The sequence below is a fragment of the Falco peregrinus genome, chromosome 10 (assembly GCF_023634155.1).
Source record: "Falco peregrinus isolate bFalPer1 chromosome 10, bFalPer1.pri, whole genome shotgun sequence".
Lineage (NCBI taxonomy): Eukaryota > Metazoa > Chordata > Aves > Falconiformes > Falconidae > Falco > Falco peregrinus.
Window position 1 is genome coordinate 14,655,480 of NC_073730.1, and position 17,064 is coordinate 14,672,543.

Sequence of the window (17,064 nt, forward strand, 5' to 3'; positions counted from 1 at the left end):
TAGGAAAACTAATGTTTTTTGATTGTTTTCCCCATTATATTTTAAACAAGGATATCCTTTTACAGTTCGGCATTTCTTTAATTGTGTACCTTGCCTAAAACAGGATGTACCTTCACATTTCAGGTCCCCAAACCCTCCCTGGAAGTTTGTGGTGTCACGTTCAGGTTCGGATGAGCTGCCACTTCTCTGTTCCTCCCAGTCAGGCAGAGCCACTGCCAACAGGGGGGCTGCGCCCCAACATTGGTGCAGCTTGGAAAAGCAACACGATAGGTTTCTTGAATGAGTTTAAGGTTCAGTTTGTTGGCCAACATTTCTTTTACTCACTCTGTATTTAATAAGCTTCTCTACCTCTCCAGTAGCTGAGAAGCTTTTTGATCTTTGTGTGTGTTTTCAGTCTAACGAGAGAGAAATGCGTTGTTTACAGGCCCTAGGTATGAACCGCTGTGGTATGTTCAAGAGGCATGTTCTCAGCAACTGACCTTTTCTTCTGTCTTGGAATTGTTTCCTTTTTATGGTGAAGACACAGACCATGATGACTGAACTTTGCAGCCCTACAAACTGTGCAACCACACTTCTCCTTGAGGAAGCTCGTGGTTAGTCAGGAGCTGGGTCTTGCACACTGAACTGAGCAAAATGAGGCCTCTTTTCTTTTGTTTAAATATTTATCTGACTTGTGCTTTCCAAGTACCTGTACATAATTTCAGAACGCTGTAATGGGCACTTCGAAAGTAAGTCGTGACTACCTGCCAGTGGTTCTGTCTCAGATGCTGGGCAGAAAGGGCATCACTGCAAAAAAATGAGCAAAGAAAACACAGTCACATTTTCTTTGCCTGCCTAAGGAAGCTGATAAGCTGTGCTGCTTCTGTATTCTGCAGGTGGTGATTATCTAGCTAGGAAACTGAAGGTGCATTCGAATTTTCTATTTTACAGTAAAACATTAATGTTTTTGAAGTGATCTCACATAAATTTCAGAACAAAACCCACACAGCTGGATGAGAAACTTTCTACCACTCAGAGTTGTTTCATGCTCTCTGCAAACAGACATACTAAAACATCGCACCATTTTTACACTGATTTCTTTTCTTGAAGATCAGTTTTGCCTTTTAAGTGTTTAATTAATTTCAGTCTGCAATCTGCATAAAGAAGTCTAGGCCTCTAGATGAAAGCTTGTAGCTGTAAGCACCTAAAAGTTGAACACCTCATTGGACTTCTGGCACTTCGGAAATGATTTAAAGTGGTGGGCTCTAACAAAGCTATGTGAAAACAGCAGAAAGAAAATCCAGTAAGAATAGGCAGATTGGTTTTGAGTAATCAAATAATTTAAGCACTTTCTAAGTATTAGCCTAAGGAAGGTGAGACTTCATGAAAGAAAAATCTTTGGAAATAGGTTTAAATATACAGTAGGCTTTCTAAAATTATACTTTTCAGAAGTATATGCATAACACAGAAAGGACAACGTTTGATTTTACTAACAGACCTTGGTTTTGCATGATGCTAGTGCTACTAGAAATCAGAAAAACATGGTCACAAGAAAGCCTCTGTATAACTGATCATTAAAGCCTTTCCACCCATAAGTTATGGCCTAGCTAAAAAGGAAAAGAAAGTAAAAATAAATCATGAACATAATGAACTGCAGCCCTGTATTTACCCAGAATGCCAAATCTCCAATGATGCTTCTGATTTCCAGATGCCTCAGAGAGCAGCTTTTCTGCTCTGGCAGAACATACAGATAAAATCAATGCAACGCACTTTGGCATGAGGAGCCTGGATTAGGGCACGGTATTTATTTTTTGGTTATACTTATCCTTCCAGGTAAGACTGTTCAAGCTCAATTTCTTGAACTTTTGCTTATCTGGTATTCAGAGTGTTACTGCTGTCTGTCTTGTTGGAATCCTGTTTATAGGACTGTACACTACTGAGAGATTAGGAGCTAAAAACAGCAGGCAAAATTGAGTATTAATAAATGCAAATTAATGCTCACTGGGGAAAACTCAATTCTCCTGTATATACACACTGATGGAAATTAAATTATTTAGTAACCTTCAGAATAGCTCTTAATGTTAGTGGACAGTTCTATGGAATGGCAGCTCAGCATTCAGTGGTACTTTAAAAAATAAATTAGGAATTAATAGGAAAGAATGATGAAAAAAATAAAAGCATCATTATGTCAACAAGTACATTTCTGGCGTGCCTGCATTTTGAACATTGGTTGCAGCAGAACTAGAAAATACAGAGAAGAGCAATAACAATGAGCACAGATGTAAAATGTCCTTTGCACAAGATATTAAGGTACGGTTTTTCCTCTGGGGAAAGAAGCAGCACTTGGAAGACACCATAGAGGTTTGTAAATTCTTGAGTGGCACAGGGAAGACAAATAGGAAACAATTGTTCATCTCTTCTCACAGTTTAAGAGGCAGAGGGCGTTACCTGATACTGGGTAGCAGGGTTAGCCAATCACAAAATTAATTGATTTTTCCTGCAAATTAAATTGTGGAATCCATTGATATTCAGCATGGTAAATACTAGAAGTTTAGATGGGAAAAAAAAAGAAAATAAGGCACAGGGAAAGGCATTAAGGGCTACTAAGCACATTGACAGAAACACTGATACTAAAAAATAAAAATCAGCAGGAAGGATATGGAAAAAGAGCATAGTCCAGCCATGTTGTTCTTCCATGCCTCCTGTGAGCATCCACTGCCAGCACTGCTGGACAAGGACACTGCGTGGCACAGCCCTTGGGCACCACACTGCCTTCCTAACATGGACCCAGGTCCTGTCTGTGAGTTGTCTGTGCTGGCAGAGATGCATGCTTCCTGCAGCAGCATTTCAGAGGCATCTTAACTGCTATTTTATAGCTGAATAAAAGGAAAAAAAAATAAGCTGACCTTTCATTAATACTGCATGGAGGCAGCATGAGAGCAGTCTTACTTCCATTGCTGAAAAGGCCATACTGGTATTCCAGGATCCACTTGCAATCTACATTTCTTAAGATCAAAGCTACACGATGACTTGTCCAGCTTGGACAGGCCCACGGCCACCCACGTGCAGCCATGTGCTTGGGAACTGACCCTCCGCAGCCATTAGGTCTCTGGCAAGAGCAAGCTCACAAAATACAACCACAAAAGGCAGAGGTGACAGCTGAAGCCCTGCTGTTCTGTAAGGCCAGAGCTGCAGTTGGGCTGTCTCCAATTCTTGTACCTCATTCTTTCCATATTCAGACTTAGACTTGCTCAGACCTCAACTACCAGGAAGAAGAACTGCAGGAATTAAAAATGCAGACTGACAGACCTTTTGGGTGGAATAATTCAATGACTGGAACACTTCAATGCATATTGCATGAGTGAATCAGATAATCATTTTAATGCAAAACTCTCTTTTCCTTTCTTATCCCTTTCTCTTCCACACTGGCTATCCAAAGAGGAAGGAACTTCAGGATTTCAGGAGGGTTAGCCATGGGAGTAAAAGGCTTGATCCTGCAAACTCCAAATGGAAGCTCCTGTGTTGGCAGGATCAGTCCTGTGACTAATGTATCATAGCAGAGATAGTCTGTTTCATGAACTGTCAGGGTTTTCTTTATCCTTTAAAAAAGACAAATTGAAGATGTTTAATAGATACGTAAGTACTGCAAACTGAAAACTGAATTAACACCACTTTAAAGCAGCATCAGTCTCACAGCACATGTTCAGCATCTTTCCGTACCATGTTGTCATCGGGTGACTAGCACAATCTATTGAAATAATCCTAAAGAGCTCCTTGAAGACTACACTAAGTAATGTTACAATACTGGAAATTACTCAGCAAAGAGAATATAATAAGCATGCTAAAATACCAAAACAATTCTTAAAGACTAAGTTACAGAATGAAGACAAGCTTTCCTTATTAAATTTTTTTTATTAAAATTGAGCTATTTTTACATATTTAAAATATTTTATATCCAAATTTTGCAATATTTATGAAAACAATTGTATGCAAACACTTGCATAAAAATATGTAAAATCACAGCTAAGCAATATAAAGCAATACATAGCATGTTCCAAAATGTATTTCAGGACTAGAATACCTGAGTTTTCAATAAGCTGGTTTCCTGCATTTCACTGATTTTTAACAGTTAAATTTAATAATGTATCTGATCTCGTATAAAGCACTTTGGTTGGCAGAAACTGCATGGAAAAGGCAGAGATGGAGCAGAGATATTACTCAGGGTCTATCTTCAGAATCTGCTTCCGCATGAAGATCCACTGTTTGAGATGCTAGGAAGGACTCCCATGTAGCAAGGCACTTAAAAAAAAACCAACACAGATACATATGAATATAGTGCATAGGGAGATTTCTGTAAAACTGGCAGCCAAGGAGAGAAAAAAGAAAAAATAAATAATCACAGAATACATAAGCATTGTCACAAACTGCTTTTTGTGGGACTATGGTAAAAGCAAAATATGGTTTCCTAGGCAGCTAAGTGATATGCAAAATGTTAGCCAACATGCTGAGTGAGCTGTAAAGGTCACTTTTACATAATGACAAGCGCACAGTGTGAGCATCATAATTGTATGTGTTAGCATGGAAGATGCTAACATTAATTATGCTCTTCTTTAATCTCTCCCTTTAGTTACAGGCCAAGATCGCTTCCAAATAGAAAGCACACTGTCAGGCAGTTTCCTTGTAATCTCTGTGGATTCCTATTGTATAGCCAATTTTCTTTCCAAGTTAAATTAAAACATTTTTTTTCTAAACACAGAGGGAATTAATTTTTCCCCTGAGTAATGGGAAAGAAATGGGACCAGAAAGACGGGGGCTGGAGGGGTGGGGAAATTGTCATCCTTACAACACGTGGCATTTTTCTCCTCATGGAAAAACATAATTGTACAAACTAATTTTTGTATTTGAAGCACCAAGATTGTAGGCAGTAAAATGGAAAAAAAAGAAAAAAAAAATCCCCAAATGACTTAGGTTCAATTTGGCTTAAGTGAGTGTTGGCAGCTTAGCAAACCATTATAAATCATAGATTAGTGTTGAGAGTCATGGCAGGGCTATCGCTAGGCAACCTGTGGTGTGGTGATGCTTGTTACTCAAAGTACCAAGTTTCCACTGTTTCAAGTCTGTCATTAGAACATGGCAGGCAAATTCATGCAATAATTTTATTGTTTTGATGCTATTGAAAAAAAAAAGGAAATGGAAACATTCTAATAAAAAGTTGACTTACACATTCACATCTATTGCTCTTGACAGTGAAGCTTATTTACTACTTACTGTACACCGTTTTTTTCCTGAAGAATGTGATATACAATAGGCTTCTGAAATTTATCAGGAAATGTTTTCTTTTATATTAATTAATTTTATAATTAATTTTATATTATCTGAACTTTTAATTAAATCAGTACCTTGAAAACAGCATCGTTTCCTGAGTGAAAACTTTTGCCATAAGCTATTTAAGCCATAGTAATTTGCTGTGCCCACCTACAATGAAGTATCTAGCATCCATCTGTCATTGCTTAGAAGACACAGACAATATGTTAGCATTCATGCTGCTTGAATATAGCCACTGAACTCCGTCGTGTTAGACAGCTCTAGTGAATGACTTCAAAACTCTGCCATTAAATATGTAGATTTAATCATACCGCATTAAAGAGCTCAGGTCCTGGTATTATTGCATATCCATGTGCAAGCAGACAAGTGGGAGGATCTGACAGTCATGAATAATGTTAAAGTATAAGCTCAAAAAGCAAAATGAAGACACACAGGATGACTGGACTTGGGGGAATCCATGATGACACAAGGACACAGAACCAGGGATGCCCATAGAATTATGAGTGACAAAAGTAAAAAGAAAAAGCAAACAAAAGTCAGCAGTGATGCCTCTGAAGACACACAAAAGTAGAAGACGTGGGTCTGCAAGATGATGATAGGCTAAAACAGTTGACTGACTTAAGAGATTACAAAGAACAAGTATGTGGGAGCTTATTTCTGCAGAGGTTTTTGTTCATCAGACATGTTAGAGACTGTTCCTGGGTTTTTTATATATTGTCCCCTAGACTATGGAAACCATGAATCTATTCCCCCAGTCTTTCTTTTCCCATCTGGCTGACAAATTCCCCAACTAACTTCTGCTGCGTTTGCACACAACATTATGCTGCTGTTCAGAGCACATCTAAGGTCTGAATTACTGTGAAAAGAAGAATAACAGCGTAAGATTCATGTGGAAATCTGCTCTCTCCACTGACTTTTTGGAGAAATTTATTTTGAAATGGTAAATCAGTGAGAAACTGTGAAAATAGTACTGGCATGAATAGTGATCTGCAAGTGTTGCAAGCTGATTTCTGACTTAAAAGGTCTTTTTGACCTTTTGTGTAAAGCCTTTAAGGTTTGATGATTAGATTCTCCCCTACTTCATGTGACACTGTGGCAGGTGAGTCTATCTGAGATGCCTGAGCTGGAAGGTAGCATCTTGGTTTTAAAATGTCAGTGAGGAAGCTGCTAGCAACGTGTCTTCACTGTGGTGCTCAGACTCCGACTTCTGTTCGCTAGATTACCTCAGCCTGGATTACCATCCTAGAAAGCTGCAAGGCACATCTGTTTTCCTAGGCTTTTTCTAGGTGTGGGACAAGAAATGATCGCTGTTTCTTGAAGAGCCTTTTGCTGGCAATGACGACTTTTTTTGTGTGAACCACAGTTTAATTTGTACCATGTAACTCCATGTTTTGTCATTCTGTAATTTCAGTAACATGAATTAAAATACATATATCAGCACTGGCTAGAATGTAAAAATGGCTTTCTGTTATCTTTGCAACACTGAGCCAAACTGCACGTGTTAACATGCAATCACAATATGTTGCTTAACCAGACAGATACAATCTACTGAAATCTTTCCAGACGAAGATCCAAAGCATTTTTTCCAGTTACATAAGTTATTCAGCTTTTAATTTATCCTTGTTTATAAAACCAAAACACATTTTCCAAAATGTAAGAGCAATGGTGGCTCATTTCACTGTCAGACATCACAGTGCTGCTACAGCTGACAAGTTTTATAATTAACCATACCAAAACAAAACTAGGTCTCTGTGCCTTAGGCTCAAGCTTTTTATATTGTGCAGCATAAACTGCATGAACGACATTTTGTTAGTGATGTATACTTCAACATTATTACAGAATGATTTTACTTCATTCTCCAGCGAGGTTTAAAATGGAGATCTAAATAGAGGATCAGCCATCTTTTCTCTAAAAAAAGAAAAACCAAACCTAGGAAATTAAATGTGCATGCATAGGACTGAAATTCGTAATCCAATTACTTGTAAAAGCCCAGCAGAAGATATAAAAAAGCCTAAATACACAAAATGAAATAGCAACAGCTTAAATAAGGCTACTTCACCTAAAATATTCACATTACTAATGCAGGTCACACCTCTATTCTGCAACATCTTTCTTAGAAAAAAACAGAAAAAAGGTTTTCATATAGTACAATTACGTATCTAACTCAAAAGGAGATATGAAAATAGAACATGTAGTAGGGATCATAAGAGCAGCAGTGTGTCACATGCAATGTGTGTTTCTGTTCCAGTTCCCTGTTTTCCATGGTTGATACCTTAAAAATACCATTCAATGATGGCATTTTCTGGAGTAGAATCCGAAAATGAAGTCTTGTGTGTGTCTGAGAGAGAAACAAAAAATACTTCCCTAGTTTCTGGGTGCAAGGAAACAAAAACTGGAGTGCACAGAAACAGTGATTTCCACTTGAAAAAAAATCTTCCTAAATGTATTTAAAAGAAATTTTATGGTTCAAAGATGGATTCTGGCTTTGAAGCAACATTCACAGAGACAAACTGGCTCAGCCATGTGGGAGCTTTTGAAAATCACATGAAGTTTGTTAGCTAAGTTCCCAGGCATTGCTAAGGTAGGATGTGATCAACATGCGTGAGCAGCCAACCTTTTGCTGGGCAACCAAATGACTAATTAAATGCATCACTACAGAGGCCTCCAGGACAAACAACTCTCGTATATTTTTCTGCAGACTTTACTAGAGATGTACAGAAGGGCTCTGGAGTTAGAGGGAAGTTACCGTAATGGGGAAGGGGTATTGTTTTGCCCTAATGAATCTTTTGGATCAATTTGTGTCCGTACAACATGTAGGTTACAGAAATAAACTAAATTATGCTTGAAATATTTAAGAAAATCAGGAAGTTATGTATAGTTTTGGAAAAGAATAAGCTGTGTCAATACCAACAAGAATCCAGTATAACAAAGATAACTTCAGCTTTCTATCTGATGAAGCTGCGAAGGTTTAACAGGATTAATCTTACATGAGAAAAATAAAACTGGAGGCAATGCTTAAAAGCAAAGGCTCATCCATGCACAAGAAAATACATGTTCTTTCAATGCCGAAACTAATTATCATCCTACATTATGAAAAGAACCCAATCTTCCTGCATTTACTAGAGTGTCTCATGGGCAGTGGAAAACCAAACTGTGGTACATTTGCTGGATTTATAATGTCTAACCAGTCTTTGGATTGGGCTGCAAAATCTAGCCACTTATTCAGGTGTTTTTTCTGAATAGAATAGGTTAACAAAGTTCTTTGCTGAGAAAAATTAAAGTGTTTCTTTTTCTTTGATGCTGTAAATACCCTAGAGACTTTAGTAGACATGTGAGAAAAACAAAAGGAAAAACTGAATAGATGTTTAATTGCTATTGTTCTTTGAAGCCAGAGTTCAACATTGCCTGGTTTGGTTTTGCTAATTTGTACCAGAAACATGTTAGCTAAATAATAATACCACTACCACCACCACTACCAATAACTTTGTATCTTGCTTTGGTTTTAGTAGTGCTGCATCTTTAGGGCTTTGCAGAATATCTAATCCTAATTTAAGAAAAATCACCCTGGTGACAATCAGCCTTCTCAACTGTAAACTCCACCCTGTGGACAGCCTGTGATTTCAGCTGTTTGGCAGACAGCTCTTCTGGACTAAGGTGTGGCAACAGTGTCACACCACAGGCATGGGAAAAAGGAATAAAATAAATGGTACGGTGTTAACAGATGGTTCATTCACGAACTTTTCTCTGTCAGGCAAACAAATCGATGCTATTTACTTCAGAAATAGGAGTAAAGTTCTGAATTTTTTAAAAGTAAAACCTTTTCATATTGCTTCAGAAAATCCTCCTTATTTCAGCAATACACTTACAGTCATTATTAATACGGTATGTTATTGGCTTTAAGCCTTTGTGGAATACAGGGAGACTTAAGCAAATATTCAACTCTTTTCCAGATGCAAAGAAAAGGAAGTAGAGAACTCTATGAACTCTTGAAACCAGCTACAGGAATACCAAATAATTGGTCAGTCATGGTAATTCTTGGCTACTAAATAACATTATATTTAAATGTATTATAACATAGCTCATACATTATCGCAGGAAAGCCTTCATTCTCATAGGCCTGCATAGGAGCACCCTGTAAATTTGCAACACTGGGCTTTAATTAGTGTCTTTGTTACCACAGCACTGAGAGACACAAAGATCGGTTCCACAACTGCAGAAACAAGGGAATACTTCTTATTCAAGTCTATTAAATGCAGATGGTCAGTAAACTGGAAGGCTACAGAAATACCTCTGCTTGTTTTGAATTAGTAAGTATGGAGAAATATAATTACAGGTAACACTTTAACGTAACAGTTCATGTAACGTGAACGTTAATTCAGCTTAAGGGAGACATACTTTTTTATGCTAGCTAAGTGATGCTTGACAAGTTGACAGCAGAATCCTTAGGCAACTACAATCAAGGAAAAATCCAAACAAATGTAAGGCCATACTCCTTCCCCATACTGTCACAAAGAACAACTAACATTTTAGGAATTTTAGTATACTTTGACACACTGCTATGTTGTATTTGATCATGCTGGGTTTAGTTTTATACAGTCTTGAAGGACTGGATTCTCTACTGCAAAAGCCACTGGAAAACATGAGATGTCTGTGTGTCATTACTCTGTAGTTCTCAGAAATGTAAGGGATGCAGAGAACGGCCACCAACAGGAATCAGTCCTGATTAGGGTGTGCACCTGGGAAATTAAGTCAGCAAGACTGGGGAATAACGAAGAGCACAGAACACAGTGAAATGCTATGGTAGGGAAGGGAATGGGACACTGCTCCTGGAGAGAGGCAAGAAAGGAATTTAACTGGGGCAGAGGGGGGGCAAAGCTGTGGAAAGGAGGAGAAGTAAGTAGTGACTAAGTTAGAAAGCAGATGATTCCTCATAGGAGACAGACAGAAGAGCTGGGCAACTGAATCGTGTTCATGGCATGAGAACATGCAGAGAACATGCTTTTGGGGGGGGAGGTGTGGGGAAAGGCAGGAAATAAGATGAGGCATGCTACAGCAAGAAAAGGCTTAGTAAGTGTCAAATGGTGCATCAAAAGTGTGAACAAGTAATTTAACTTCAGACCTGAGAGAATGCTAATGATGCAAGTAATAACTGAACAAGTGAAAAAGACTGTAACAAGCACTGTATGCATGAGTTTAATGAGCGAGACTTAAAACTATTATCTTTAAGGCAGGATTTTGTTTTCTACTGAAAGCATAAAGATCATATTCTGATTCTCAGGTTTCTGACAATCCCTTCCTGAAGTTTTGCTTCCAAACAGTGAAAGCAGATGCCAGGGCTTCTTTTTTTTCTGCTGTTCTCAGGGCTGCATTGCATACCTGTAGTTTGTAATATAAGGGCCTCTGACAGTAATCACTTCTCCAATAATTAACCATCAGCAATAACCACAGGTCTCCAATAAACACGCAAATTTTAGACCAAAACTCCCATTAAATATTAATTTTATCAATTTCTCTTGAATATCAGGATTAAGATAATGTTTTTTCTGATAAAACAGAAAAAAATTGGTAAGCCCGCACTTTGCAAAGAATGAGCAATACACTTAGCACAATGTTTTCTATTATTGCAACTGCTGCCGTAAGATAAGGTGTTTTTCTTCTAAAATCTAGATCTACCAAGATGTAACAGCAAAAATGTTTTATGCAGATTTCAATATTCAATAAAAGCACCAACAAAGAATAATGTCTCTGTATAAATGAGTTTGTCTGGTATTTCAGAGGCTATTTAAGAAGAACCACTGGCAGTTACAGAGACAGCTGAAGCATTTTCTGCAGGCTGTGACTTAATGATAGTCATTTCATGTACAGTACGAGCTTTGGTGTTCTAAATTAAAATTCTAATCCAGCAAAAGGCATTTCTAGACAGGAAAGAGAACCAAAGAATTATTTTTGTATTTTCATTTAGCTAATCATTCATTAACAAAATATTCCCATTTATTTAGCATGATTTTAACATATGTATTGCTGATATAGAAGTCAGAGATCATCAATAACTGAAGAAAATGTGAGAAGATGCCAAAAGCTTGCTGCCTGATTTCAGAAAATATTTTGATCTTAATATGTAACAACAGATTGTCAATGTCCATGCATCTCACAGACTGTATGTTAATTAATTAGGCTTGATGATCAAGAGCTCTGTCTTTTCAATTATGTTTTAACAAAATGATTTGTAAAATCAGGGCACTGTCACTGGCTAACAGGCAATCCATATAAAGTTTAGTATATAGAAATCAACATCTATCGTAAAAATTACTAATTTATGACTAATAGATGGCTTAGTGAATTCAGGTTTTTTCTATCCAAACTAAGGAGAAATACTTTAAAAAAATTCAAGACATATGGGATATTTTCAAAATGCATACTTCAGTTAACGTGTTCCCCATGAAGAAACTTCACAGAATGCTTCACATGTTTTGTTATATGCCTTCAATTTCTCTTTCTTAGTATATACTCTTGTAAAAGAGAATTCTACCAATAATATGAGCCATGGCATTTAAGGTGAGAATCAGAATTAATTCCAACATTTTTCTTTCTTTCTGAAGCAGTGACTTTCAATTACAAAAAGATACAATGTATTCATTGCATACACTTGCAGCATTTGTATTTTTTAGAAAAGTGCAATAAGCTTTTCATATTGATTTCTCAAAATTGTATTGTTCTTCTTTATCCTTGTAAAGTCTGATTACTCATGAAAGGCAATTCCTTAGAGAAAGAATGTGCTGTCTGAAATGGAATCACATTTAAACGTTTTCCTCATACAAGATCATTTACACAAGTCTGAGCTTTCCAGAGGGCTTCTTCATGCAGTTACAGCAAAAGGTTTCCAAACTGAAATATAGCAGCTGATGTTGAACCGGAAAATATGTTCCAGATTGCTGTGGTTAGTAAAACAAGAGTGCCCTCTGTCGATGATGAACTCAGGATCAACTACTTGGGCACAAATAAAACACATTTTGCTTGAAATGTGTCAAAATAAGGATAACTGCCTCCCCGCAAAAACTGGTTCTGAAGTTAACACAGGTTTGAACTAAAATGCAAAATTTCTCTTTACAGACAACCCTTGGACTTCTCCATTGAAGTAATAACATTGCTATGAGAAAGGGTTTTACCTCTTCATAATAACGGAGATTGTTCTCAGCCACATTAGTGAACGTTGATCTCATATCACACTGCATGTTCTGCTTCCACCTGTCCCAATCTGCTTTCAGAGCATTATTGGCACATTCGACTTTGTCTTCAAGTTTCCCAATCTCTTCTGAGAACTAAATATGAATTGTAAACATTGAAAAATATCAGTAAAGTCACCATTTCAAAAGTGATTGTAGTGCAGACAAACAGAACTGCAGAACTAAGGCTGGTATTTAACTTAGGACAGAAAATCATTCCCCAGGGATAAATTAAAATTTTATTCTTAATTAATAACTCAGTACAATTTCTGAAATATTAGTAACAGAAATTATAGTCCGGAATTAAAGTGTTGCTGAAGATATTGTTTTTGACTGAGAAGTTACAGACTGGTGCCTCTTGACTAGCAGTTGACAGTAATGCATCTAACAAGGAAAATACAGGGGGCTTTACTGAAGCAGAATCAACTATACAAATTAGATTTGGCCAGAAAAGCTGAGAGAACCCTGACAAAACCTTTGATAACCCCAGGAGAAACGAGAATGGGGAGAAGACAGAAGAAATTAAAAGAACAAACTTTCTGAATTCTTGCCTGTCACCTTGCCATCTTTTTTTGTGGACCTAACCGCTGCGCGACCATTTGAGGGAGAGAGAAATACAGAAACAGAGAAAGAAATTAAACGAAAGGACTTCTGCAGTGAAGAAACCCTTTCGCAGTGATCCTTGATGAAAAACCTTGAGGGCTACTCCACAGACATTATTTGCTTCTAATTACTGTAGATGCACAAAGTGACTTTTCAGCTAATGGGAATGAGTAAGTGGACAGAGGCCCTCTGTTTAATGAGTCTTCTAGTCCTCTCAATAATTTTGTGACCTGTTGTCATTTACTTATCAGCTGTGTCAATTCTGGCTGGCACCCAGTCACAGAACAAGGTACACCTGCAGTTACAGTGCAAATTCAGCTGTGTGCTGGGCCTGGCCGAGCCCCCAGCAGCCCTGCAGTGCTGCGCTCGCACCGGTGCCCGCTGGCGGTGACAGCCCACTGGGGTTTGGGTGCTGCTGAGCGGGGCTCCCGCAGCACCACGGCTTCTCCAACCACCCACCCCAGGCTGGGGGGGGCAGGTCTTGGCAGGGGACGCAGCCAGGACAGCTGACCCAAAGTGACCAAAGGGATACTCTGTACCGTATGACATCTGCTCAGATATAAAAGCGAAGAGCAAGGAGGAGGAAGGCAGGGCATTCGTTATTTACGGCATTTGTCTTCCAGAGCAACCGCTACGCGTACTGAAGCCCTGCTTCCCGGGAAGTGGCCAAACATCACCTGATGATGGGAAGCAGAGAGTAACATCTTTTGTTTTCCTTTGCTTCTATGTACATGACCTTTGCTGTTGCTTCATGAAACTGTCTTTATCTTGACCCACAAGGTTTTTTCCACCTTATTTCCCACCCACCTCCCAGCCCCATTCTGCTGAGGAGGGGAGTGATAGAGTGGCTTGGTGGGCACCAGGTGTCCAGCCAAGGTCAACCCACCACAATCTGCTGGTACTGCACAGCGACTGTCTGCAGCAGGAGGGAGGTCAGGCAGAAACACCACCAATGAGGAACATCCAGCAGGAAAAGTTCATCTCTTTGTATTGTTTCCATTGCAACTCAGGTCCCACACATCATCCTCTTCTTCCTTGTATTCTGCTTTCAGGCAGATTGGTTTTTTCCTCATACAACACCCCTGTAAAGTTGCATATGTGCTTATGCTCTCTGCAGAGTTGGTGCTTTCATTATATGAACTTTAGGATGCCAGGGTTAACTTCCAGGATTCTCAAGGAAAGCTTACGCTATTGGCAGAATGCAGAAACATCAAAATTCACAGCAGGATGTGGGAAGTCTTGGTGTGCAGTCTGCAGCTTGAACCATGCAAGGAAGACAGAGTTCCAGTACAACAGCCAGCAGTGCTGCCGCCATCAGACACGAACAAAGCAACACTGCCAGAAATGGTCACAGAACCTCAGCCCAGTGCTTAATTCACAAACCACAGATCACAATTCAGTCTGACATACTAGAATCCTTCAGCTCTTAAAGTAACCAAAAACTCAGCTAGTAAAACTGAAAATTTCATCTGAATGGATTTTCTCCACATTCCACAATACACAGATGAATAAATGTTTCTAGTTTAGACTTGATTTCTACATTGATTTCCCTTGCCACACTTCTAGATTAATGAAATACTGGTTATTAATCAAGAACAAAATGCAAAATGTTATTTCTACTTTACTGAAAAGTCCAAGTTCAATTATCTAGGCAGACCAGTAATTAAACTATGGACAAGGGTAATTTCAACTACCAACACTGTATTCAATCTGAAAAGGTCAATCTAAAACTTGAATGGGGGGAAATTTCCTTTAAAGGAATTACAGGCAGCTGGATTTCGTATCTTGGACATGTCCCAAGTTAATTGCCTTTCCTTCAAACACCAAAAATGAATGCACACCGAATACTGAAAAGTGAATATTTTTAAATGATTTAAGAGTAGGAAAGGCAGTTGGATCCATTTTCTGCTTTTGCAGAAAAAGTCCCTATATGGGAATGAGCTAGGCTATAGACATAAAGAACTCTTCCAACTTAGAAGTCCTGGCTGCAGCAGCTTTCCCTTATCTTGTCCTTCATATCTTTAAGATATTCATTTTTCAGTTTGTTTTTGTATTGCCTTTTCTAGGAACTATGACTTTCTTCCACGGTGTAGTCACATCATGTGGACAAGGCAGACTGTTCTACATCCCTGCCTGGATATGTGGTTTACACATCACCCTGTAAAGCCCAAAAGAAACTGTCTGTTGTATCAAGGCAAGGGTTGGACTTAAGGTCTAAAGACGGCGTTATGCCGCACTCCCTCATCTCAGGTACAGAGGTATAAGATCTACTTTTTCACAACTGAAAAGAAACACAAATGCCACCCTCTTCAGGGGCCATGACAGCAGAAATCAAAGAATAATGGCTTAGTCTCAACAAAAACATCTGCCTAGTGTGTTCCTCATTTATAAGATGTACATTGTTACAATTTATCCTTCAAAGTAAATATGATTCTGGATCCATTTTTTTATGTTGACCTCACTGAGGCAGCCTGTGTGGTAAGTTAAACCTCACATCAGTGATGGCCAGAAAAAGCCAGCACAGTGCTAACCAGACGTCAGAGCACGGGACGGGAAGGTGGGAGGCAGCTAGGGCAGAGCACTACCCGACGTGAACAGTGAGCCTGTAGCCAAAGAGACTTGGCCCGTGAGCCAAACTACCTGGTAAGTGACGCAGCATTTTAGACTATCTCACTATGCAAAATAGCATGCTTTTCTATCTGCTACATGAAATAATCCTACAGCTTGGTGATACTAACCCTTTTTAGCCTGCAGTTAAAACATAAGATATCTTCAGAATGTGATAGATTCAGCATTTAATCTCTTTACTACTCAGTTTCAAGCCTGAATACTGCAGTCCTTAAGTTAGCATTTAATGCTTATCTGGTTCTGTCAGAGTACATTATACCAACCTTTTGTCAGAATTACTGTTAACACTAGTGGCAGTACCAAAGCTGTTGAAAACTCCCAAACCACAGAGGGAGGCACTAGCATTGCTGTGTACACCTTCAGAATGGAGTGTGGGAGCAATGGAGTCAAAAAACTCCAACATCTTTACAGCCAGAGCTCTAGAAGTAAAAAAGGTTTAGATAAGCAGGAGGGCACCAAAGTCCTCCCAAGTATCCCTGTCACAGCCTGCATCCAGAAGCACAGCCTTCAAACCTTCCATACCCTGAACAACTGCCGCCTTCATGGACTGAATTTTGGCATGGGAGACGAGGTTTTGGCTTTTTAGCAGCACCACAAGCAGCTTTCTAAAAGCTTGGTGGCAGAAGCACAGCTCAAGAAAATGTGTTTTCCCAGCCAATGAGCCTGACATCTCATAAGGTTTAATTTGAGATTCCAGCCTATTTCAGCTGCGCTGACCTTGGGGATGTTCTGTATTCTCCTGCTGTATAACCTCCTGTTTGTTAAATCATTTAATGTCTGCCATTTTGTTTAGCATTTGTGACCAATGCTAAAGATCTTACGCCTTTTATCAGCTCTAATGACAGTCTGAGATTCCATCTCTATGGTGGAAATCATGGTGGTTTAACCCAGCAGACAGCTAAACACCACACAGCCACTTGCTCACTGCCCTTCCGCCCAGTGGGATGGGAGAGAGAACTGGGGAAAGGAGTAAAATTTGTGGGTTGAGACAGAGACAGTTTAATGGGATAGAAAAGAAAGGGAAAATAATAACAACAGAATTACAATGTACAAAACAAGTGATGCACAATGCAATTGCTCACCACCCGCCGACTGACGAGTTCCCAAACACCAGCCCCCAGCCAGCTTTCCTCCCAGTTTATATGCCGAGCACGACATCATATGGTATGGAATATCCCTTTGGCTAGTTTTGGGTCAGCTGAGCCAGCTGTATCTCCTCCTAGCTCATTGTGCCCCTCCAGCCTACTCACTGGTAGTAGTAGAGGCAGGGTAAGAAGATGAAAAGTCCTTGACTTAGTGTACACAG

The 17,064-nt window shown here is 39.0% G+C and overlaps 1 protein-coding gene across 2 annotated transcripts in view; it reads right to left on the minus strand.

The window, feature by feature from the left end:
- Positions 1 to 3,871: 3,871 nt before the first annotated feature.
- The window catches only part of SNX7 (sorting nexin 7), a 32,510-nt gene continuing 19,317 nt past the window's right edge, over positions 3,872 to 17,064 (minus strand). For both annotated transcript variants that reach the window (XM_055815098.1, XM_055815097.1), the window contains 2 exons: positions 12,471 to 12,623; positions 3,872 to 4,278 (listed from right to left, as the gene is read on the minus strand). In XM_055815098.1, coding sequence (XP_055671073.1) covers positions 4,198 to 4,278; positions 12,471 to 12,623 — 234 coding nt within the window. In that variant the 3' untranslated portion in view covers positions 3,872 to 4,197. The remainder of the gene's footprint in view (positions 4,279 to 12,470; positions 12,624 to 17,064) is intronic.